This window comes from Physcomitrium patens, chromosome 17 (assembly GCF_059467195.1).
Source record: "Physcomitrium patens ecotype Gransden chromosome 17, ASM5946719v1, whole genome shotgun sequence".
NCBI classification, from domain to species: Eukaryota; Viridiplantae; Streptophyta; class Bryopsida; order Funariales; family Funariaceae; genus Physcomitrium; species Physcomitrium patens.
In genome coordinates, this window is record NC_143426.1 from 5,803,937 (window position 1) to 5,827,035 (window position 23,099).

General features: G+C 38.2%; 2 protein-coding genes across 4 annotated transcripts; both read left to right on the forward strand.

Annotated features, from left to right (window-relative positions):
• Positions 1 to 8,720: 8,720 nt before the first annotated feature.
• On the forward strand, positions 8,721 to 10,623 carry LOC112294665 (bet1-like SNARE 1-1). 2 transcript variants are annotated; one of them, XM_024545377.3, is made up of 5 exons: positions 8,721 to 8,821; positions 8,942 to 9,095; positions 9,711 to 9,767; positions 9,946 to 10,005; positions 10,193 to 10,623. In XM_024545377.3, the coding sequence occupies exons 1-5, from the start codon at positions 8,808 to 8,810 to the stop codon at positions 10,283 to 10,285; spliced, it is 378 nt and encodes a 125-aa protein (XP_024401145.1). In that variant the 5' UTR covers positions 8,721 to 8,807; the 3' UTR covers positions 10,286 to 10,623. The 2 variants fall into 2 exon arrangements, with proteins under 2 accessions (XP_024401145.1, XP_024401146.1); XM_024545378.3 differs by having other exon boundaries at positions 8,951 to 9,095.
• A 401-nt stretch (positions 10,624 to 11,024) lies between these two features.
• On the forward strand, positions 11,025 to 14,974 carry LOC112294664 (uncharacterized). 2 transcript variants are annotated; one of them, XM_024545376.3, is made up of 8 exons: positions 11,025 to 11,649; positions 11,768 to 12,636; positions 12,866 to 12,918; positions 13,293 to 13,385; positions 13,520 to 13,743; positions 13,881 to 13,947; positions 14,319 to 14,429; positions 14,708 to 14,974. In XM_024545376.3, exons 2-8 carry the CDS (start codon positions 11,901 to 11,903, stop codon positions 14,744 to 14,746), a joined length of 1,323 nt encoding a protein of 440 aa, XP_024401144.1. In that variant the 5' UTR covers positions 11,025 to 11,649; positions 11,768 to 11,900; the 3' UTR covers positions 14,747 to 14,974. The 2 variants fall into 2 exon arrangements, with proteins under 2 accessions (XP_024401144.1, XP_090099725.1); XM_090243599.1 differs by lacking the exon at positions 11,025 to 11,649 and having other exon boundaries at positions 11,742 to 12,636.
• The last annotated feature ends 8,125 nt before the right edge of the window (positions 14,975 to 23,099 follow it).

The following is a 23,099-nucleotide window of genomic DNA, read 5'->3' on the forward strand; positions in this document are numbered from 1 at the left end:
TCTAAATCCTATATAATATAAACTCTATAATCAAACTAGATTAACTTCCAAATAATTTTTCTTATTTCAATTCATTTTAAATTAACATACTAACTATTCTAACTCACATTAAGACTTATAAACATATTACATGTTTTCACTAATTTTTTCATACTATAAGTAATTACAGTATGACATCCACCTCCTCCAAACCTGCACATCCTCCGGTATGTGCCACATACTATTCTTCTTCATCCTCTTGAGACTTCTTGGAATCACTCATAGAGTCTTCTTCTTCATGTTCTTGGTCCAAATATTGAGGTAAGAATTCTTCAAGATCTTCTATTTGAAACCGCCCATCTCTTCTTTTGAAAGCCTTCACCCTCTTCCCTATTATTGGAATTCTAATGATAGCTCCATCTAACTCACGTAAGGTATATGTCGCATTATCATGGACTATAACCACCACATATGGTCCAAACCATTTTTTTGCAAATTTCTTTACAGTACTATGTTGATGCTCAAGGCTGCTATCATAAACTAGAATCCTATCTCCAATCTCTATAGGTTTAGGCCTTAACCTATGAGTCTTATCAAACCTCTCTTTATTTTTCAATCTTGCTTCCTTTAACCTCTCAGCTGTAATTTGTAGGTCCTCAGGTAATCTTCTTAACTATTGGATTCGAAGCTCTAATAACCTTTCTCTATTAATGTTATCTTCCCTAGACAAAAACATCCATGTAGGATAGGTTGCTTCAGCAGGCATTATAGGTTTTTTTCCTAGTATTAATTCCATAGGCATATAACCAGTGACAGTACTATGAGTAGTTCTATCATTCCATAAAGCAAATGGAAGCAGTTTAGGCCATTGAATTGATTTACCCTTACATGCCTTAACCAATGCATAAATGATTGGAGGATGACCTCTTTCACTCTTTCCATTAGCTTCAGGATTATAAGAAGTAGTCAACTTCAATTGAACTCCGTACCTTTTGAAAAAATCTCTTGCTTCTATCGCATCCAATTCTCCTCTATCAGCTCTTATCCTCCCAATATAGCCATATCTGCTGAAGATGTCTTCTAATATAAACCTGCATATTGCTTCCGTGGTCTTGGTTCTCAAAGCCCTTCCTTCAACATAGTTTGATAACTCTTCTCTTGCTAAAACCAAATATTTCATACCCCATAATCCTGAAGGCATAGCTACCAAATCAATTACCCATTGAAAATGTATAGAAGGTGGATAAGTAGGATATAATCCATCTCTATACCTAACCTTAGATTGTAGTTGGCACTCTGTGCATGAATTCACAAAGTCTTCTACATCTTTGTATAAACCCTTCCACCAATACCTTTCTTTGATCTTAGTATATGTGGTCCAAACTCCTCTATGTCCTGCCCAAAGTGTATCATGACATTCTCTTAAAACCTTAATTTTAGTTTCAAGTTCTCCTATAACTCTCAATAGGATTTTGTCACCTCTTTTTGGCCTCTTCCATAGAAATCCATCCCTGAGTATATAACCATAGGATTGGTGTCTAATATCTTTGAAGGTTTTGTCCATCCACCCTTCTTGTTTTTTCATTGTGCTTAAATAAATTCTAATATCCTTCAACTTGCCTTCATACGTACCTTCATAGAAATTTTGAACCTTGTCACCAAAATCCATTCCACCAGTAGCAAATGAACTTCCATAATTCTTCTCTTCTTCATCTTCACGTCTTTCATATGCCATCATCTCTTCTTCAAATGTATATCTAGCTTTGGACAACATATCTGCCACCAAGTTCTCTTTACCAGTAATATGTACCAAAATAGGGTTTAATGTCCTTATATATGCTATCCATCTTAGCATGGCAATATCTGGAATAGTACAGTTAATTATCATTCCAAGTAATGGCAAACAATCTGTTTCCAAAACCATACTTGCTCCAATCAAATAATTCCTCTCAGCCTTTAATGCTGTAAGTGCTCCCCAAAGCTCTCTTTTAACTTATGGATAAGCCCTTTGTCTCTTTGTAAGAACCCTAGCTCCAAAGCTTATAGCAAATCTTCTTCCCTCTAAATCATTTTGTCCAATAGCCCATCCAATTGCTATAGGGCTTGTATCCACTGTTACAATTACTGGTCTTTCACATTGATAATCCACTTGTTTAAGTACAAGTGGTGAACTCAACATTTTTTTTAGATTTTCCATAGCTGTTTCTTGTTCTTCTTTCCATACAAATTTCTTACCCTTTCTTAATAACTTATATAGTGGCTCTGAGATATGGGCAAAGTGTGGCACCCAAATGTGATAGAATACACATGCTCCTAAAAACCTTCTCGCTTCTGTAACATTTTTACAAGCCTTAATTCTAGATATAGCATCAATCTTATCAGGGTTTGGTTTCCTACCATACCTGCCACACATGTGCCCCACTACTAGAATTTCATCAACTCCAAAGCTTGATTTCTCCAAAGATAACGTGAGATTAACTGACTCCAATCTCTCCAATATCTGAGCCACATCTTCAATATGTTTCTTCACAAACTTTCTACAACCTTCAACCTCCATAGTCTCATCCTTGTCTTCTTCTTTATCTCTTTTTATAGGTATATCATCTAAAAATGGAATGGTTTTCTCAGGTACAAATTCTTTTCATATTTGGTTCATAGCATTTTGCATATGAGCCACTGAGTTGGTTGCACCTTGAGGTAGCGTACACATCCTCATTAAATCCAAAGGAGTCTTCATGGTAGTTAAATCTCTACTCTCTTTAGCCAATTGAAATTGGTCATATCCAGAATATAAGTCTCCAATAGAATAAATGGCATGACCTACAAATTGTTCAGCCACTTCATCTACTATGGGACCTGATCCCATATTTCGAATAGTCACCCTGTTTGCAGGTTGCATATCCTGAATAAACCTTAATACCCCTGACTTCTTGGATACTGTGAACCATCTATTAGAACAGGGAGCAATTGAAGGTTCCAAAATACCCATCTTCACCTTCTCTTTTAATAATTCTATCAATTTTGGAAGTAAAGCTCTAGGCACAGGTATAGGCTTTAAATCCCATGGAACATGTGGCACTATAAAGATTACCATAGGTACTATAATACTAGGATCCACACATCCGATTTCATCAGGAGTTAAGGCAAATGCCTTACCATGTCTAATAAGCATTTTTTCAAACATATCTTCCTCCGTTGATGTTAAGAAGTCACCCCCTCCAATCTTCAACTTAGCTAATGATTCTTGTATAAATTGATGTCCAATTCGACGTCTCTCTCTTAGACTTGGCTCCATAACTACTTGTTTAATATGCTCCATATTATCAATTGGTAATTGTGTAGCTACAGGCTTTACCTTTCTTGCCACAGTTTTATATTTAGTTTGTACTCTAGCCTCATGCTTCAACCCATAGTTTGTAGCAAGTCCACCATTTGCTACCATCCTTTCTAATCCTTCATAAGTCCTTCTTGAATATATTTCTACTATAGCATCTCCATCTATGTTTATAGCTAGATTCTCCAAAACCTTTATCAAATCATCTTCCAAACCTATTTCTTCTATTACTCTAACTATGGCTTCATCACTTGAAACTAAACCCACTCTTTTTAAGTTCTTCTCTTGTTTCTTTACCTTTTTTTATTTATAGAATCTAAATCTTTAATCTTTTGAATACTCACAAATCCATTACTAGATAAGTTCAAAAATCCAAAACTCATACTATCTACACTGGGGTTTGTAGATGAATCATTTGCACCCATGTGCCCCCATCTTACAAGGGTGCTTTTTAGAAATCCACAAAGTTATTTCCTGGCTCCAAGGGCATCCCTCTTAATTGTTCTCTGTGTCTCTCATGGATAGGTTTCACAGTAATAAATTGCACAGCTTTTCTGCCATCCCAACTCCGAATTCTGGTATAATGTAAACCATCATTCAAGACTCTAGTCTCCATTCTAGCAGCTGTAATATAAGGTTGACCAAGTATTACCGGATATGTAGCAGAGTTTTGCACAAAGAAATTTTGCTCCACTTCTACATCTCGAATTCTAGTCTTTACAGCTGGACAAGCTCCATGTAAATCACCTTGTTGATTGTTTGCAGCTCTGATTACCCAACCATGGTTGATATCAATTGGCCACTTATTCTTCTCATATATCTTCCTTGACATGATGTTGATTTCAGATCCATGATCAACTAGGGCCAAAATTGGATCTTTAAAGTCCCCCAATCTCACATATGTTTCAGTAGTAGCTCTAGTCCAATAAGGAACTGAATAACTACTACTCTCTATTCCCTCATTTTCACATTTGGAGCAAGTATTAACACTTGCTTCTTGTGCATCCTTCCTTATCCCTGTAAATCCCAAAGGTGTGCATTCCACTTGATGCTCTCTTTTACCTTCAACATGTTTAAATGAAACCTTGTTTTCTATATCAACCTTATTTCTAGTTTCAAGCATTGCAAATTGTGCAAATACCTGTCCTATCTCTTCTTCTTCATCCACAGTTACCCGAGTATCCAATGCCTCTACCATAATAGCTTCTGCTGTCATTTGCCTCTTCCTCTTTATCACATTGATGATTAATTCATGAAAATCCTTCTTGGCTATGCTTAGAGACTCTCTTAGAGTGAATTCAATCTTTGCATCTAAGATCTTCTCCTCTAAAATACTCTTCATATCTATAGATGATTCAATCTCAGATTGAAGTTTATAAACAGGAGTTTTACCTTTAGGTTTGCTTGTATCTTCTTTCTCCTTTTCTTTGCCCTTCTCCCACCACTCTTTTGGTAATGGTGCACTACCAGGATGAGTAGAAGAAGATACCTTCTCAGTTTTTCGCTCCTTAGAAGCTTCTTTATTTCTTGGAGAACTCCTCTTGTTTTCAGGCTCAATAACATCCTCTTCATGAATAGTTCTACCTCTTTTTTCCTCAACCATAGCATCATGCATATCATCATCATGCTTGTCTCCACACAAATATGCTTTAATGCTAATAGCATCAACTGGATCATTCCACCCAGTTTTCTTTCTGATAGCTTCAGCTCCCCTCATCATGACTCCTTTAGTTGGCAAAGAAATAGCCTTAACTCCCTTTTGTTCAACTATAATAGAATAAGACTCAGCTCCTTCCCCTTTTATGGCACTATTCTTTGATGTTTGCTCTTCTACTAATTTTTTCATGCCACCCTTCCCAAAATTAGTCTTTAGAGGCTCATCTGACCCTATGAGTCTTATCCTGCCCTCTTTGAAATACACAATACCATCCTTGATTGCAGCCTTATAGCTATCACACTCACCACGCTTATGGTTTGGATTGTCACACCACATACATCTTTCTATAAATCCCTTTGAGCCTTCAATTGTCTTTGATGAGCTTGCCATTTGGGATTTCTTCAATTTAGTCATTTCCACCTTCAAGTCCTGTATGCCCTTAATTAGTTCTTCAAGAATACCATCCTTAACAGTCTTGATTCCGTTTTGAGGTGGCATTAGATTTTGAGATGCAAGCATTGGCTTCAACCTTGGTAATAATCCACGAGTCTTAATCTTTTGTTGCCTAGCCAAAAGCCCCACTGTCTCTTTTACTAGCTTCCAATCATTAGTAAAACCACTCTCAGATGTCTTGTCTGCTAGATAAAAGAGTAGCTTATCCTCCAAATGTTCATCAGCTGCTTGTAAAAATAATCTAGTCTTCCTTGTTTCCAAAAGCTGCCTCTCTTGTCGTGGTAACTGTCCAAACTTAGCCTCAAATTCCCTGATTAATTCATTGGGAGCCATTTGATTCCTTAGCCTTTGTTCAATCCAATCCAAAAAAGTTTGTTTTGTCATTCTTTCTGAATTCTCTTCAAAAAACTCATCTTTCAAGAGTTCTTCAAATTTCTTCCATGATATAGTCTCAGTATGTAACTCTTGCACCCTCTCTCTGATTTCTGGTACCACTACCAAATCAAAGGTAGAAATCATCTTTACTTCTGAAACCTGATGCACTTCCATTTCACATGTACAAACCCTGAGGAACTTAGTGATATTCCTCCCATCAAACCTCCCAACCTTATCCACCACTACTTGTAAAGCTTTGGTGGTATTCTTATCCTTCCCATACACCTGTTGCCTTTCTTCCATAAATTGAGCAAATACCCTAAATAAATCATGAGCACCTACTCCACTTGATAACCCAAACCCTGGAACTTGATCCTCCATTCTAACTTATTGAGAATTTTAGTGCCTTAAGGCTATCTCAGAGGAAGCACCAAATATGTCGGGGTAGAGAGAGTTTGCCTCAAGAAAGCGCTGGGCTTCTGGCTGTCACTAAATACTCAATCAAGTTTGAAATATAAGGGTAACAATTTTATATATATAAACTCCTCTCCTTTGGAGCAATTACATCAATATACAAGCCTTAAAATCCAAAGAACACCAAAATACTTGATAAGGTGTTATAAAAAACTTATATATCTTATGAGGAATTTTCCTTGAAGTTCAACAGCTCATAACTTACGATCTAACCGTCTAAACAACTCCAAATTTTACATGGAGTACTGATATATCTTTAGCAACTACCACACCAAAATTCAACTGTAAATTCGTCTTGGATCTTGTGATATCTTGAAAACCCTAACTGTAGCTTCAAACCCTAGCTTTTTTACACCCATGTACAACTTCCTTCATATCTCACAAAGTAATTATTCAAATACTATGAAACTTTGATCTAAAGCTTCTTAACCCAATTACACACACTTGTGGAAATTTTGAGCCAAAAATTCGTCCAGAAACTCAAGATATGGCTTCACCCATAACTAGCAACAAAACGATATACTTACTGCCTTCAAATTACAAGTGCTGTCTTCAACGCCTCATAACTCCTTCACCCAATCTTAGAATTCACTATACAGTAAGTAGAATGTGTAGCCGAGAAAATGCTCCCTCCAAATCCAGTCGCCGATCTGCCGTTGCTCTCCGTATTCGTATGTGATGCCCAAAAGAAGTGACAGTAGGTATGAAATTGACACCTTATCTTTGAACATTCATATCTTTTCCATAAAAATTCGAAATCACACAAAATCTTCACCCAAATTATACTCAAAACCCTAAACCTTCTGACCCTAGCCTCAAAAGCTCGAATGGCCTCGAAAGAGGAACCCTAATTCCTAATATGGCCTCGGGCAGCCTCCTCAAAGCCCATTGGGCATGGTATTCGACCAATAGGGATGAAGTTCTTCACCCCTTGCCTTCATCCAACCATGCCTTACTTTCATCCTTCCCAATAAGCTTCCTTCTAGTTATATTTTCATCTTTTAACTCCTCCCTTCCCTTAATCTTTATACTAACTATCTAAATCCTATATAATATAAACTCTATAATTAAACTAGATTAACTTCCAAATAATTTTTCTTATTTCAATTCATTTTAAATTAACATACTAACTATTCTAACTCACATTAAGACTTATAAACATATTACATGTTTTCACTAATTTTTTCATACTGTAAGTAATTACAGTACGACAACGTTCTATAGGACCTCTAATAAGTGTTGACTTTGTAGGACACATGCCTTGACTTACAAGGCAAGTTTTTTTACGTGTGGGCCACATTATTAGCTTAGTCTTCAAGCTAACAACATGTGTGGCACATGGCCAACTTGTTGACTACATTTTTAATCCAAAAAGTCAATTAAAGACACCTATAAAGTCAAAGCAGCGTCTATGAAGCTTCTAGGAAGCTTTCATACCAAATACTATAGAATTAACTTACTTTTATCTATTTTTACTTACTTCTACCTATTTATATATGTAATTACTGGTTTACATGAGTATGTCGATGACATGTATTTGAAATCTCTATTCTAAATATTTAATGAAAATTGATAAAAAAATTAATATAAACTTCTTTAAAAGATAAATTCTGATATTAATATTAATTATAATAAAATATTTATTGTAACACATTAAGTTATTAAATAGATTTGGAGCATAAATTCTTATTTAATAGCCAAATTGTGGGAATATATATATATATATATATATAAGAGAATCATAAATATATCCATGCTTATGCTAAATTTATCTACTCATCCTAACCATCATGAAGAAATGAAAAGAAAAGAATTTAAAATAAAAAATAAAAAATAAAAATAAAAAAATCATTTCTCCACTATTGGATCTAGAACCAATGGAAATCAACCAAATTTGTCATGATTAATATATTCTTCATCATGGGTAGGTAAATTTAGTGAAAACTTGTATATATTTAACATTCTCCTATGTTTATATATATGTAATGAACTATGATTCTTTATCAAATGGTCTTAGGAAATAATATTAGGAAAAGGTGTTTCTATGGATGCTATCAAAATGATTCAACTACATACAGAAGTAACTAATCAACACAAAAGTCACAATTGCAAAACAACTTTACATAAAATTTGATAACTTTTTTGACACTAAATCATTATGCTGCCAACTCTAACAATTATTCGTTGTGTCCGTTGTATTTCTGGCTCAATTTTGACTAATTTGAACTTTTATTATTTAAGAGAAAGCATCACAAACTGTAAAGTTGCAGCGACCAACAGGGAAACATCAAAGCAAAAGGGTAGTGAAAAAGTAAAAGTAAAACATAAAGCAAAAGGAGTAAGCAAATAGAAAAAGTAAAACTTAAAAGCAAAAGTCTCGCAGCAAAGCTGCGGACAGTCGAGGAAAACGAAGGATTGATGGAGAGTCCGAGATTGTTGTTGTTCTTCTACTGCATGGGGGCTCAGATCCCAAGCTGTTGCTCCTGAGTTGTGCCCTGTCTGCGTTGCCCCATCTCCAGCATTGCACAATCTATCATGAATACTCGAAGGTGAGGCCGGATTCCAGTTTCTTCCCTGTTCAGTTGTGGGTTTCATGACATCGTGGTTGTGGGGGACCGATTAGGCAGGAACAGATTTGTTGGGTTTTCCAATATCTGATGCCGTAACAGGGATTACAGAGCAACGCGGAGCCAATTGTTCGATTCCTTGGAAGATGGCGGTCTTCGATCGTCAGCCCCGTATGCGTCCACCGCTGAGATCGCGGAGCAGGAGAATGATCGAAGTTTAGGGGAGCTTCATGATCGCGTGAATATTCTGAAGCGGGTAAGATGCTCTTTGTTACTTGATGTGGTAATTTGGAACGATGATGGCATGTGATTATTTTCCCCACAGAATTTTTGCTGTGCTTTGCAACGCGGTGAACTTGATGAGCTCCGGATTGGACCATCTCGTTTGAAATGCGTATATTGTGAATGGGAGATTCAAGTGCTTGGTTAGGGATAAGGCTAGTAGAATTGAGCCTTAAGCGATTTGCAGCTTATCTAGTTTGGCGATTGTTTTAAAACTCAGAATTAGGTCATCGTTTTCCTTGAGCAGTTAACTCCAGCCTGTCTGTGACAATGGTGTGTGTATCTTAAAGAATACCTGGCAGGATTTAAAGAACAATGTGGTCTTTGATGTATGTGTGAACTTTGATTTACAGAATTTTCTCTGCACGCAATACCCCGCCCGTTTCGTTATTCTATTCTTGAGCCCTAATCGCGTGATCATTTAATTTTTAGTTTACATATGTAGTGCTGCAGGGTTTTAGGGTTTGTGTGTCTGGTTAGAGGTATTCAGAATGTGATTGAGTGGACTTCTTTGGTTGTTTTTATAGTTATGTTTGTTGCTGTGACTAGCGAGCACTGCCTGAGCCGTTCAAGGTGATATTGTGTTCAGTTGACAGGGGATATCCATGAAGAGGTGGAGAGTCACAACAAGCTACTGGAGGGGATGGTAAGTCCTTATTATATTCTATTCTCACTGATCCACGATTTCCTGTTTTAAAGCGTATGAAGTATGTTGTACCCTCCGAATGCATGGAATCGCTTGAATTTTTAGTTTTGGTTTCGGTTTGAATGTTTCCATGTTATTGATATGTAATTGATGACAGTTCACATTTTGTGCGTTTTAGGGAAATGCCATGGATGTATCGAGATCGTTGATGGCTGGAACTATGGATCGCTTCACAAGGGTAAGAACTAACGCAGCACCAAAACCTCTTTGCCACTGAAATTTTTCACGGATAGCAATTTTCGCTCTAGCAATGATATGTCGAGACATGGTTAATGCGTTAGCAGGCGTTTTATCACTTGGTTTGGTGTGAAAATAGTCGAGCATTTACAAGCAGAAGTTTTTACAAGCACATTTCTTATGTGCAGGCTTTTGAGACGAAATCATCTCGCAATTTAGCAACGATTGTTGTGTCCTGCGTGGTGATCTTCCTACTTGTGTATTATTTAACAAAATCGTGAGGAACTTGCATCAATTTCCTGATACATCGCAATCTATGCTTGAGCATGAAGCGGAGCTTTGGACTTTAGCTACCTCACTTGAATCCGCTGACATAGGATACTGCACGGAGAGCGCGAGCGAGACAATGGACTGTGCACCTAAACTTCCGAAACGCAGTCAGCGCTGAAGATAAGGGCATGCTTTCGCCCATGCATGGTTTTGAAACAAAGATTCGTCGATGAAAAGGTCTTTCCCTGTAGCAATTTCTGACTGTTACCTGTGTTTCGCTCTAATTAAACCTTATTGATTGAGGTTGTCAATTGCAGTAAAGGGCCTCACTCTGTGATCTGTCTTTCAATATTGCTTTGAGTTGCCTGAGGATAACTATTGTATTAATTACTGCGTACTTAGTGACCACAAAGTTGTAGAACCAGTTGTAGAATTGTTTCCACATTGGCTCGTAAAGTAGGCGGAAACGCCCACCCAAGTGAAAGACCGGCGCCATAAGGCAAGCACGGATCTCCACTCAACTTCCTTTTGAGATGCGTTCTGACGATCGCCAGCCCAAGTCGAGTGGAATCGGTGTTGTAAAAAGTGGCAGTTCTCTGACCCACCTTGGCGAAAGCATTAAACGTGAATTCTCCACGTGTGCCGTGCTTGTGAAAACCACATGGCAGCAGCAAAGCCCCGAAAGAGTGTATCCTTGCATATTTACAGACTGGCTCCCGTTTGATAAGCTCATTCATCCCCTTCCCACTCCTCCGCGTCTTGCTCAAAATAAGCAATTTATTCCCTTCTCAGTCTCAAATATCATGCTCCTGAGTATCCTTTCGAATACCAATCTCGACGTCTAATATCATATTTTCTTGTCTGAAAGTGTTATGCACCTGATTTAGGGAACGATTGTCATATTGGAACATTAGTGTGCTGGAAAACTCTAGTTCAGCGGCTTTTTCAATTAAAGTCGTAGAGTGCATGATTTTGACCAAGTTCGTTATTCAAGAAAAATCAGTGGACTATTTTCTAGTCCTTTGAACGGCAGATGATAGTCTTACGGTTAGGGAGTCAAAAATGTTATCACTGGAATGTATTCCTATTGCCAAATTTCGCACCAGAAAATAGCCTCTAAGTGGATAATGACAAACTGAAAATCTGCGTAGATCCGAATTCCGGTCCTAAATCACAATCTGCTGTCCCAGTAATGCACGAAGAGCGAAAAGAAGAAATCCTGGCGGAGTTACTTGTAGTTATTCGTCAAGGATTTTCACTGTAGATTTAACCTTTCAAACTCAGAGGGATTTGGATGTTTATCTTGTTTGGAAATGAGGACTCGTTAGAAAGAGGAGGGAGAGGAGGGAGGAAGAAGCGTGCTCCTGATTGGCAGGTAAAGTAGATTATGCTGAGTGTTGTGGTGATAATCGGAACAGCCATGTGTACTCCTTTTGGTTGCGGTTGAAGAAAAGCACAATTTCATGTTTTGTTGTGGGACTGTGGTGTGATAGGAGAGATTTTGAGGAGCTGTTCGTGTTGGAGCTGAACAGGAACCGCAAGTATTGAGCAAAGTTCGGTTTTGGGTTGTTTCTTCGAGGATTTGCAGAGAGGTAGTTTGATTTCTTGAATTCGGAGGGTTGAGGAATGGCAGCGACACTCCTCTCAGGAGCGCTGTCGTTCCATGTGGGGGTGCAGCGACAGTCGTCCCGTCAGGAATGTCAAGGGGACTTGGCTATGGCGCGGACGTTAGCAAGTGGGACTGTCAGTGGGTCATACCGGGCTAGCTCTCTGTCTTCGTCGTCTCCTTGTGTGGCAGAAATTGCTCTTTCGGCACAGTTGCGGACAGGTTTATCAGCTATGTTGGGTGGAGGGAAAACGAGCTTCAGGGGTCTTATCGCTTCACCACAACTCTACAGCTGCTTGCCATTATTTTTATCAACAGATAACGTTTTTAGACAACACATTAGGGGTGACTTGTTGCAGCGAAGTAGGAACAGAGGGCGCAGCATTCGCGTTGACTCCTTGAAGGATAGCCAGCGAGAGATAGTGCATGAAACGGATGAACAATCGAAACAAATAGAATTGGGTTTGCCACTCTCTGCGAACGAGAATGGAAATAGTGAATCGAAGGAAGCACACTCCTCAGAATCTCCCGAGGAGGTAATAGATTTCCTCGCAGCCAAGGCCGACGAAGAGGATGTCAGTTTGAAGGAAGAGGTGAAGGCTGAGGAGGATGAGGAGGGCATGTCAGGAACGATTAAAGGCACAATCATAGCGACCGTTCTGCTGCTCGCTTTCGTGGGAGCTTTCGGAGTCCTCGGGGTTGTATACAAGGAACAAATAAATGATATCCTCACGCAATTTTCGGATTTTCTCGAGGGTCGATTCAATTCCTTGACGCCAACACCTAGATTCATCTTCTGTTCTGTATATTTAGCTAAAGTTTGAAACTGCATGCCTTAATAACTGTTGAATTCGAACATATTCGGGTGACATGCTCATTTGAGTGCACACAGTCGGTGCTTATGGGTCTGTAAGATTGGCCTCTTATAATTGAGGTCTGTGTTTGAAATTACTGACTGTGTGAATTTGTGGGCTTTGAAAATTAGGTTATGGACCTGCTGGATACGCCCTTTTTATTGTTGCCTATGCTGGTTTAGAGGTACGACTTTCTTTCTTTCACTTCATGTATTCTTCAGGTTTAACCTCGTTGCCGTTTGAATCAGATTGTATGTGAATAAGTTTAGTATAACATGAGTGTTTTTAAAGCCCTAAGCGACAAATCTTTGAACCAGTGAAAGAAAGTAGCATCAGCCATAGCTGTAGATTTGTTGCGACCATCAGCTTTCAATTATTCATACTGATTTTTTATTATTTATTTGTTTATTTTTTAAATCTTTGGAAGCAGATAGTCGCTTCATGCTGAGCATGTAGACTGCCGATTACTTGGACCTATGTAGTCTTTGAAGCATATCCAATTAGAATCTGAAAATTATTCAATTCTAATTCTCTTCTTTTATTGTGGACAACTTTCAGGTGCTTGCTATTCCAGCTGTTCCTTTGACAATGTCAGCAGGATTGCTGTTTGGCACATTATACGGGACAATCCTGGTTTCGATAGCAGGCACGGTAAGTGAAATAGGAACAACGCAAGCCCTCAATATCTCAAAAATTTAATGGCTTAGCTCTTGTGATTACTTTAGTTATTCACTGTATTTCTTGTAGAGTTAACTGATTTGATTTGTGCTTTGTGGATCTTGCAGCTGGCAGCAACAGTTGCATTTCTGGTTGCGCGTTATTTCGCAAGAGATCGTATTCTTAAACTAGCGCAGAATAATCCAAAATTTTTGGCAATTGACAAGGCTATTGGAGCAGATGGATTCCGGGTGGTCACTCTACTGCGACTCAGCCCCCTGCTCCCTTTCTCTCTTGGAAACTACCTCTATGGTCTAACTTCCGTCGAGTTAGTTCCTTATGTGCTTGGAAGGTATAGCATTTTGAGATTCAACGAAGTCGCGGGTTTTCGTTGCATGCATCCTTTTCCATCGTAGATGTTGTGATGAACATGACACATTGTTATTCTGTCAGTATGTACCTAATTGAGTATCCGAATATGATGTGCAGCTGGTTGGGTATGCTGCCTGGGACATGGGCATATGTAAGCGCAGGTGCCATTGGAAGGGCTTTTATTGTGAGTTATCCCACATCTACACAATTTTTGGCATTTATTCGCTGTGTCCCCTCACTTATTGTTTTGAGGTATAAAGTGGTGGTGCAATTATCATAGGGCCGCATGCTGTTAGATTTAACAATTCTTATAAACTCTTGCGCTTGTGCCGTTGTTAGTTACTCTAAGCGAAGCTTAGAAGGGCTTGGCAGATATCGTACACAGCCCATGATAAGAGGACAATTCCTAGATTTAAGACAATTTAGTGGGAATTCTACATGTTTCAACGTTGCAAGGAGTGCTTGTGAACTGTCCACAGTTTCTGATTGTATTTGGCACGAATGGAAAGCTTCCTTTTGTTAATGAGTTGGAAATGGATGCTTCTACTTTTGCAGAAACAAGAGGCAGATGCCGTTTTTCCAGGCGGTCCAGAGAGCTACTGGACACTAGGAATTGGGTTCGTGGCGACCATTTTTGCAGCATCTTACGTTGGTAGATTGGCCAAGGTTTGTTGATTCACCTTCCTACGTCCTGTTCAAGCCTAATGGGCTATTGTACGTGCAGATTATTGAAATGGAAGCCCGAAGCAATTCTGTGCCTTGGACATACTGTTTTGAATCTATGATCATCTGCATTATATGGACTTATACCTCATGTTCTTATTCAAACTATTACGTATGCACCACCCGAAGAATGTCTAGAGATTACTGTACATAGCTTCATGTATGTTCTTTTTTCTTCCTTTCACATTAATTTCCTCTCATTTGCTTCTATGTGACGACAGAACGCGATGAAGGACATCGAAAACGACACCCAGAAATGATTTTCTGCGAAGATCTGTAGGGCATGTCTCTGCTTAAGCACAGTGGAGATTTCTGAAACGAACTTCAGGTAAAAGTTTATATCAATAGTTTAGAGTCAATGCTGTGGAAGTTGATATGGGTAGAAAGAGTCTGAGTGTACATAATTCCATTCCTGATTCTCTTCAAATGTGAAACTTAAAACGAAATGGTGGAAATAGAAGCTTTCAAGGAAGTGATCATTGTCTGTACCATTCTGCTTAACTTTGTATTATGATTTCAATCTTTTGCACGCTACATTCATCCGAGTTACATCAAGTGTCTTTGTAAATCTCCAGTCTTAATATTAATTTTAGAACTTAGCATTCTTATGGAGGTTGAAACAGATTGGCATAGAAACTGGAAAGTTGAGAAAAATAATCTTAATGTGCAATGCAACAGTAGTAAATCCAGTTTCACCAAGGTTGAGTTACTTGCAGATTGTCTGATGATAAGTATCTGTTTAATCTGATGACAAACCTTTCATGAAATTGGTTTTGAAACTTCTGTCTGTCAGAGAACAAGTAGGTAAACATCCATTTACCACATTGATTGACAACTTTGATCTGTTCACGATCAACAACCAATGCAGGAAGAATGCATATAGTAAAAATAAGGGTGATTTTTTGTGAGTTGTCTACTACCACAGACTATAATGTAATTGTAATTGGATTACACGAGAAAATATTAAAATCAAGTTGAGCAGGTATTAAACTTGCCTATCCATACTCTATTGGATAAGTTCTCAAATAGCTTTTCTTTGTGTATGATGGTCACTGGGAGTTAAAAGCAACACCAATATGAAGAACCCCATCCAAAAGACTAGATTATTTCGTGAATCAATTTTAAATCTATTATTTCCTTATAAAGAAATTGAGGAGTTTTGATACTCTTATTCTAGAGCCTTGCGCTATTCGTTGTATGTAATTCTATATTACAGTACAGCCTCTTCCGAATTCCATACTCTGTTGGTTTAAAACCATCCATTAAACAATCAATTTCAACCAATTTATTTATTTTTACATAAGAAGATTTTCTTTTTATATAAACAAATTGGATCCAACATTTATAATAACTTGCAAATCTAACATTATATCTTTTTAATTTAATATTCAATTTTGGTTTCATTTGTTTTATTTTTTATTTCAACTTCTTTAAAGAAATGTCATTTAAAACAAAGTTTATTGAACTTTTTTTTCATAATACCAACATTAAAAACGAGCTTTTTATAATCAGATTTCAATAATAATAATAATCACAAAAATATTAACAATATTAAATCTATATTATATATATATATATATATATATATATATATATAGAAAGCAATCATTTCTTCAATATATTCATAGTTAGAAGTTATTTAGATACAAAAAATCCTTCAACTTGTCATTTCTTATTGTGACTCAAGTTGTTTATTGTCTAGACCCTATTGATTTGGAATAATCTATTGTCTAAATCCTATTAATCCAAGTTTGTCTATTATATGAATCTTATTAGTTTTGACCTAATGCCTAATTAACCTTGAAAGGTTTCCAAATAATTTGGACTTGAACTTAATACTAACTTCAAACAATTTTAACATTGTTGACTTCTATCAAATAAATTAGTTGAATAAAATCTTAGTTTTAGTGAATTTTTCATTGATTACAATTATGAGTTGGACTAAACCCAATTCACTTTAATAGTAAAAAAAAAGTAAGAGAAGAAGAACATAGTTAAGTTGAATCTAAGAATAATTGGTCTAGATAAGACATGAGATTTCAATAAGATTGATAATACATCAAAGTCGAGTTGGGTTTCACCCAAGTTTGTTGTTTACTTTTACTACTTCTAAATAATCATGGGAGTTAGGTGTTTTGGTTTAGCAACTATTTTATAATTATATTCTAATTTAATTTGTTCTATCCAAGGATTTGATTCTTTAATTTGATAAAGTATATCCACCTTGTCATGAGTTCTTACCATGACCCAAGTTGTTTATTGTCTAAATCCTATTAATTTGATATTATCTATTGTCTAAATCCTAATAGTTGAAGTTTATCTATTATATGAAGCTTATTGGTTTTGATCTAATGCTTGATAAATCAAGTTTGTTAATGTTGCTTCTATTTAATTTGAAGTATATTTTTGGATCTAACATAAAAATTTGGAGCTAAGAAATAAATTATAGATTTTTTAATGTTTTTGACCAATTTGGAGTTTGTATTGTTAAAATACTAACCACAAGTCTTGAAAGAAGAGGATATGGAGCCTTATTGGAAGGATATATGGACCTCCAAATTCCACCAAATTTAGAGCATATGTCTATGAAGCACAAGGGGCTCAATCTCCAAAGTTGAATTTGGAGATTCATGTGATGTCTAGATACCAATCTTTCTAGATCATAAATATATGAATTGAAGACACGTTATATCAAAGATAGATAAAAACATTAAAATCATATCATAACCAGTTATCTTTGGCAACTACATATCAATGTGTAGCAACTTTAAGAGCAATGTTGTGTCACGGACCAAAAATACAAACAAGAAATCTAAACAAGAAGTTCAAGAAGAAATGACAAGAACTAGATTATCAGATGAGTACAAGAGCAACGCCAAGAGAATTGAGCTAGAGCTTCAAGAGATGTCTTGTCGAGACTGAAGAACTCTTCAGCCTCGACTCCTATATATACTACTGGCCTATGGTTCTAAGGAAGCGCATCAAGAAGCTTCCCAAGAACTATAAAGCTTCTCGAGCAACTACCCAAGAGCTAGGAAGCTTCTCAAGTAACTTCCTAAAATCTACTAGAATATTCTAAGAATCTTCTAGAGCTTTCTAAGAGAATCTTTAGGGAATCTTCAAAGAATCTTTAGGGAATCTTTGAAGAATATTCTAAGGGAATATTCAAGGAATCTTCTGGAAGTTTCTAGAGACTTCTTTCTAGAAGGTTCTAGAAACTTGTCTCTAGAAAGGTCTAAGGACTATGTCCCTAACATCACCTCCTCCTTTAGCTTCGAGGTCTCCGAGAAGCAATGTTATCGTCAGTCAATACCAACGCAAGAAAATGAAGATCTGTTGCATAACCTCTGCTATGAACTCCAATTGTTGTTCACGAGGCAAGTGATTCAATGGTCCTTGAAGCCAACGGTAGTGGCCCACGCCTTCAACTTCTGACCAAGCATGAACCTCCGTGTCTTCATTGTGAAATTGTCCTGCAAATACTCCTTCTGGCTGACCATTGTAGGCAGGTTCGACCTCAAATACAATCACCAGCGATCTGTTGGAATCCTTCGACGTCGTCGTGGTGCAAGCGATTCTTCATCTCGCAGTCGTCTTCGTGAGCTAGTTGCTTGAGATGACATGACAAGTGTAGTATCTTGGCTATCCATATTCAAAGGCTAAAACAATAAGAACAAACTTGGGCTACTAACAAAGTTCTACGCTATCTTGGAGAGAATGACTACATCAACTATGGATTTTGGTAGTGCTCTCTCCTCTTTTCTGTTTTCTGGATGAGCAAGCTTCAGTAAGAAGCTATCGTCGAACCGGCTTGGGTTTCTCAGGATATCGTCGATGAAACTTCTGTATCTTTTGCGACGCATTCGCGAGATTTTCGACCGGCTCCCATGTTCGTTCATTAATATCGTAACCGCTCCAATGCACAAAGTATTCTAATTTACCCCGTCTTTGCCATGAATCCAGGACCTTTTCCACCTCGTATTCTTCGTGGTTCTCTATTTCTATGCTAGGTGGTGGACATTGTACTCTTCCAGGGAAAGACGATTCTAGATAAGGCTCCAACAAAGAAACATGAAAGATAGGATGTACCTTCATAGTAGCTGGTAACTCCATACGATACGCTACAGGATTGATCTGCTTCTGGATAACAAATGGTCCCAATCTCCGATAGTCCAATTTGTCACATGGCCGCTTGGTCTTAATATTTCGTCGAAGCAGCCAAACTTTGTCTCCAATCGTGAATTTAGGTGCCTGATTCCGAAATTTGTCCGCGGACGCCTTGTAAGATTCTTGGGCAGTTTGTAATTGAAGCTTCAATGTAGTTTGAAGCTGCGAAAGCTCCTTCACCAATCCTTCAGCTGCCGGATTGTTAATCGTTGACGAACTCCATAAGTCAAGGTTCGGATAGTATCCATAATTGGAAAAGAATGGCGTTTGTTGAGTTGACGCATGAAGGGTGTTGTTATATGCGAACTCGGCTAGCGATAGATATGCGACCCAATCATCTTGTTGATAGTTGATGGTGCAACGTAAATATTGCTCTAAAACTTGATTCACCCATTCTGTTTGGTCGTCTGTTTGAGGATGAAATGCCGAAGAAAGCTTGATATCCACCTTCAATATTTCAAAAAGAGATTTCCAAAACTTTGACACAAACTGGGTTCCTCGATCCGATACGATATCATCTGGTAGACCATGATATCGATACACATTATCAAGAAAGAGTCTTGCTGTGTCTTCGCTTGACGATGTCTTCTTGCAAGGGACAAAATGCGCCATCTTTGTAAGCCGATCTATGACAACAAAAATATTGTCAAATGAATTTGATGGTGGTAGATCCGTAATAAAGTCCATGGAAACCGAAGACCATGGTCGGCGCGGAATAGGCAATGGCTGTAGAAGTCCATAAGGCCGATGTCGAGGGTTTTTGGATCTTGAACAAATGTCACAAGATACAACAAAATCTTTCACATCCTTCCACATTTGAGGCCACCAAAAATCACGGGAAATAAGTTCCAAGGTCTTATTGAATCCAAAATGTCCCGCAGCTGGAAAGTCATGACGAGATTGAAGAACTCGGAGTCGTGTTGGCCCTTTTGGGATATACAACCGCTCTTCGAAATATACTAGATCTCCTTCCATCTTGAATTTATTATCACTAGCATGTTGCTTGATATCAAGGGCTAGAGAATCTTCAATGGTTGTGGCCCGTACCTGGTCGAGGAAGTCAGCATCAATTGGTACAATAGCTGCGTTGAGCCGAAATTTCTCTGGCTTCAACAATGTTGTGCACTGTTGATCAAATGCTGCATCTCTTGCCTTTAGCGCGAGATATGATCTCATTGATAATGCATCGGACAACCCTTGTTGCTTCCCAGGCTGATAAGTAATAACAAAGTCGAACCTGGATAGCGACATACTCCACCGAGCTTGACGCCGATTCAAAACCCGAGCCGACATAAAATACTCCAAATTCTTGTGATCCGTATATACGGTCACTAGATGTGCAGTTCCTTCGAGAAAGTGGCGCCACTCTTGGAAAGAATCTACTATAGCAAGGAGTTCCTTATCGTGGATCTCATAGTTGATCTCAGCAGCAGAGAATTTTCGAGAATAGAACGCAACTGGATGGAGCTTCTCATCTATGCCCATCTGTGAAAGTACAGCTCCCAAAGCAAAATCCGAAGCATCTGTCTCCAAATTAAAGGCCTTTGTAAAGTCCGGATGTACCAAGATTGGAGCTGTAGTAAATACCATCTTCAAATCTTGAAAAACTTTTTCTGCGATAGGTCCCCATTCGAGCTTGTCCTTACACGTTAACCGAGTGAGGGGGGCAGCAACTTGAGAATAATTCTTGATGAAGATCCGATAGTAGTTAGCAAATCTAAGAAAACATTGTACGTCCCTAACCGTCTTCAGAACTTCCCAAGACATGATTGCTTCCACCTTCTTTGGATCCATCTTCAAGCCTTCCGTAGTCGCGATGAATCCCAAAAACTCCATCTCAGTTTGGTGAAATAAGCACTTCTCCAATTTGGCATAGAGTCCTCGCTCCCGTAGTTTTTTGAGTACTAGACGAACGTGCTTCTCATGTTCTTCCTCGTTCTTAGAAAATATCAAAATATCATCTAGATAGATGACAACAAAATCGTCTAGATGCTCTCGAAAGATGTCATTCATCATGTGTTGAAAGACCGTGGAGCATTAGTAAGACCAAATGGCATGACATTGTATTCAAAATGGCCATACCTTGTTCGGAACGTTGTCTTCCATTCATCTCCTTCCTTAATTCGCACAAGGTTATAAGCTCCCCTTAGGTCAATCTTTGTAAAGATCCTTGCACGCCCAAGTTGTTCTAGAAGACCAGAGATCAAAGGCAGTGAGTAGCGATTCTTTTTTGTCACCTTGTTGAGACCTCGATAGTCCACGCACATCCGTAGTGAGCCATCCTTCTTCTTCACAAATAAGATTGGTGCCCCAACTGGCGACTTCGAATGACGGATGAAGTTCTTGGCTAGATTCTCGTCAATGTACTTTCGTAACTCAGTCAACTCCGTCTGCGACAAATTGTAGATTGGTCCAAAAGTTGGTTGTGCTCCTTCTTGCAATTCAATGGCACAGTCATAGGGTCGATGCTCTAGCAGCATATCAGCATTCTTCTTTTCAAAGACATCTTTGAATTCTTCATACTGCTTTGGAATAACCAAAGTCGGAGTTGCATCTTCTCGAGTCGGAGTTGCGAAGATGACAAGAGATGTATTTTGCTTGGCTTCCTTCATGAAAGCCCTTGCACCTATAAACAAGGATTTGTTTCTAGACATTATTTTGGCAGATTCCACCTTCAAGGAGTTTGTTGGAAATGTCACTTTCCGCAACTTCCAATCTATCAATGGATTATATCTATCAAGCCAAGATAGTCCCAAAATGATAGGACATGAAGGGGTCTTGATAACATTAAACACAATATTGCTCTCATGGTTTTCAAGACATACCTTCAATGGTTTAGTTTCATGGATAACATTGCCCGAAGACAATGGTCGTCCGTCTATGACTTCTACATGGACAGGCTTAAGTTTCTTTACAAGAGAAATATTGTGAAGCTTGACAAACTCTTCATCTATAAAGCAAGCGGATGCACCCGAGTCTAATAAAGCATCGACTTGTAGTTCTTGAATACCCAAATGTAAAGGTATCATAAAACAATCTGAAGGTTCAGTTGAGAGAAAGGGACCTTGATTAATTTTGGATGTTGAGATGTCCAGCCGCACGGTCCCTATTGTGGCTGGGCGTCCTTGTTTTCCTACATGCTTGTACTCCTGAGTCTTGTTGTTTGAGGCTTCTATTTCTTCCGACAATCTACAGCTTTATGGCCCGCTTCTCCACAATATAAACACAAGTTTTGTTCAAACCATCGCTTCCTTTCCTCAGCTATGAGGGGTTTGAAACGTACCGCATCAATTTGCATGGGTTCAGGATCTGTGGAGTGATTCTCTGGACCTTTTGAAAATGTAGCAAATGCTCCATTATTTCTCCAGCCTGATCGTCTTTCTTGTCGTAATTCAAAGAGGCGGTTGTCACAAATAATTGCCTGAGATATAAGTTCTTCTAAAGTATCCGCCTTAGGCATGGTGATCAATAAGTTCTTGACATCATCTCTTAGTCCATATCGAAATCGTGTCATGAACGCCTTATCATTCCAATCAAGATCACATGTAAGCTGTTGAAATTCTGCAGCATAGATTGCAGCAGAACTTGATCCTTGTCGCAGATTTTGTATCTTTCTTTCAGCCACTCTTTCTCGATCGCTATCTCCAAACGCAGCAGTAAGTCTCTCTATGAAAGCCTCTAGGTCGTACAATATTAGAGAATCCTTCTCCAATAGTGGAGCAAACCAAGAGCGAGCATTTCCTGATAGAAGAGTACCTATGAAAGCAACATGGATAAATCTATTCGGATAACGAGAAGGGTATAGGCGTAGGTAAAGCCGTACTTGTTGCACAAAACCTCAGAAGTTGGCTCTTGTTCCGTCAAACTTGTCTGGCATACTCGCTTTTGGTTCTTTCGTACTAATCCTTGAAGTATCCATAGGGGTCGTATGTGACACATGTCTTGCTTCTCTCAGTCGAATAATCTCTTGTTGTAGGCTATGAATTTCACGTCTAGCTTCTTCGGTCACTAGATCAATTTGAGGTTCTTTACTTGGATTGCGAAGAAATGCAATCTCCTTTCGTACACTATTCATAAGAGCTTGAAGATCTGCAAGAGTTGCCACTCTATTGTCTACTTGTGGAGATGCATTGTCTATGATCTGGTCTACTTCCATATTTAGAGAATAGATGGATTAAAATTTTGAGAGAAGAAGAAATTGCTAAGTCTCTTGGAGAAAATTGTAGCACTACCTGTCACTAAAACCTACTCGGAGAAAAGAAAAAAAACACTAAACGATTTCAGTTTTAGAGGAGGGTAATCCGCAACCTCTAAAAATGCCTCAATGCTTTCGAGAAGAGGGGTAATCCGCACTCTATCAAGAAGGCAAAGCTCTGAAATCGATGTTAACAGTCTTTTTTACTAGCTATGCTAAACAAAAAGAAGGAATTAATATCAGTCCAAGGG

Bases quoted from the DNA above. Each gene is read 5' to 3' on its own strand.
- LOC112294665 (XM_024545377.3), top strand. The intron at 9,096-9,710 runs GTAAGATGCTCT...TATTGTGTTCAG, and splicing joins GCGTGAATATTCTGAAGCGG to TTGACAGGGGATATCCATGA. The intron at 9,768-9,945 runs GTAAGTCCTTAT...TGTGCGTTTTAG, and splicing joins ACAAGCTACTGGAGGGGATG to GGAAATGCCATGGATGTATC.
- LOC112294664 (XM_024545376.3), top strand. From the start codon at position 11,901: ATGGCAGCGACACTCCTCTCAGGAGCGCTGTCGTTCCATGTGGGGGTG. The intron at 13,744-13,880 runs GTATAGCATTTT...TATGATGTGCAG, and splicing joins GTTCCTTATGTGCTTGGAAG to CTGGTTGGGTATGCTGCCTG. The intron at 13,948-14,318 runs GTGAGTTATCCC...CTACTTTTGCAG, and splicing joins CCATTGGAAGGGCTTTTATT to AAACAAGAGGCAGATGCCGT.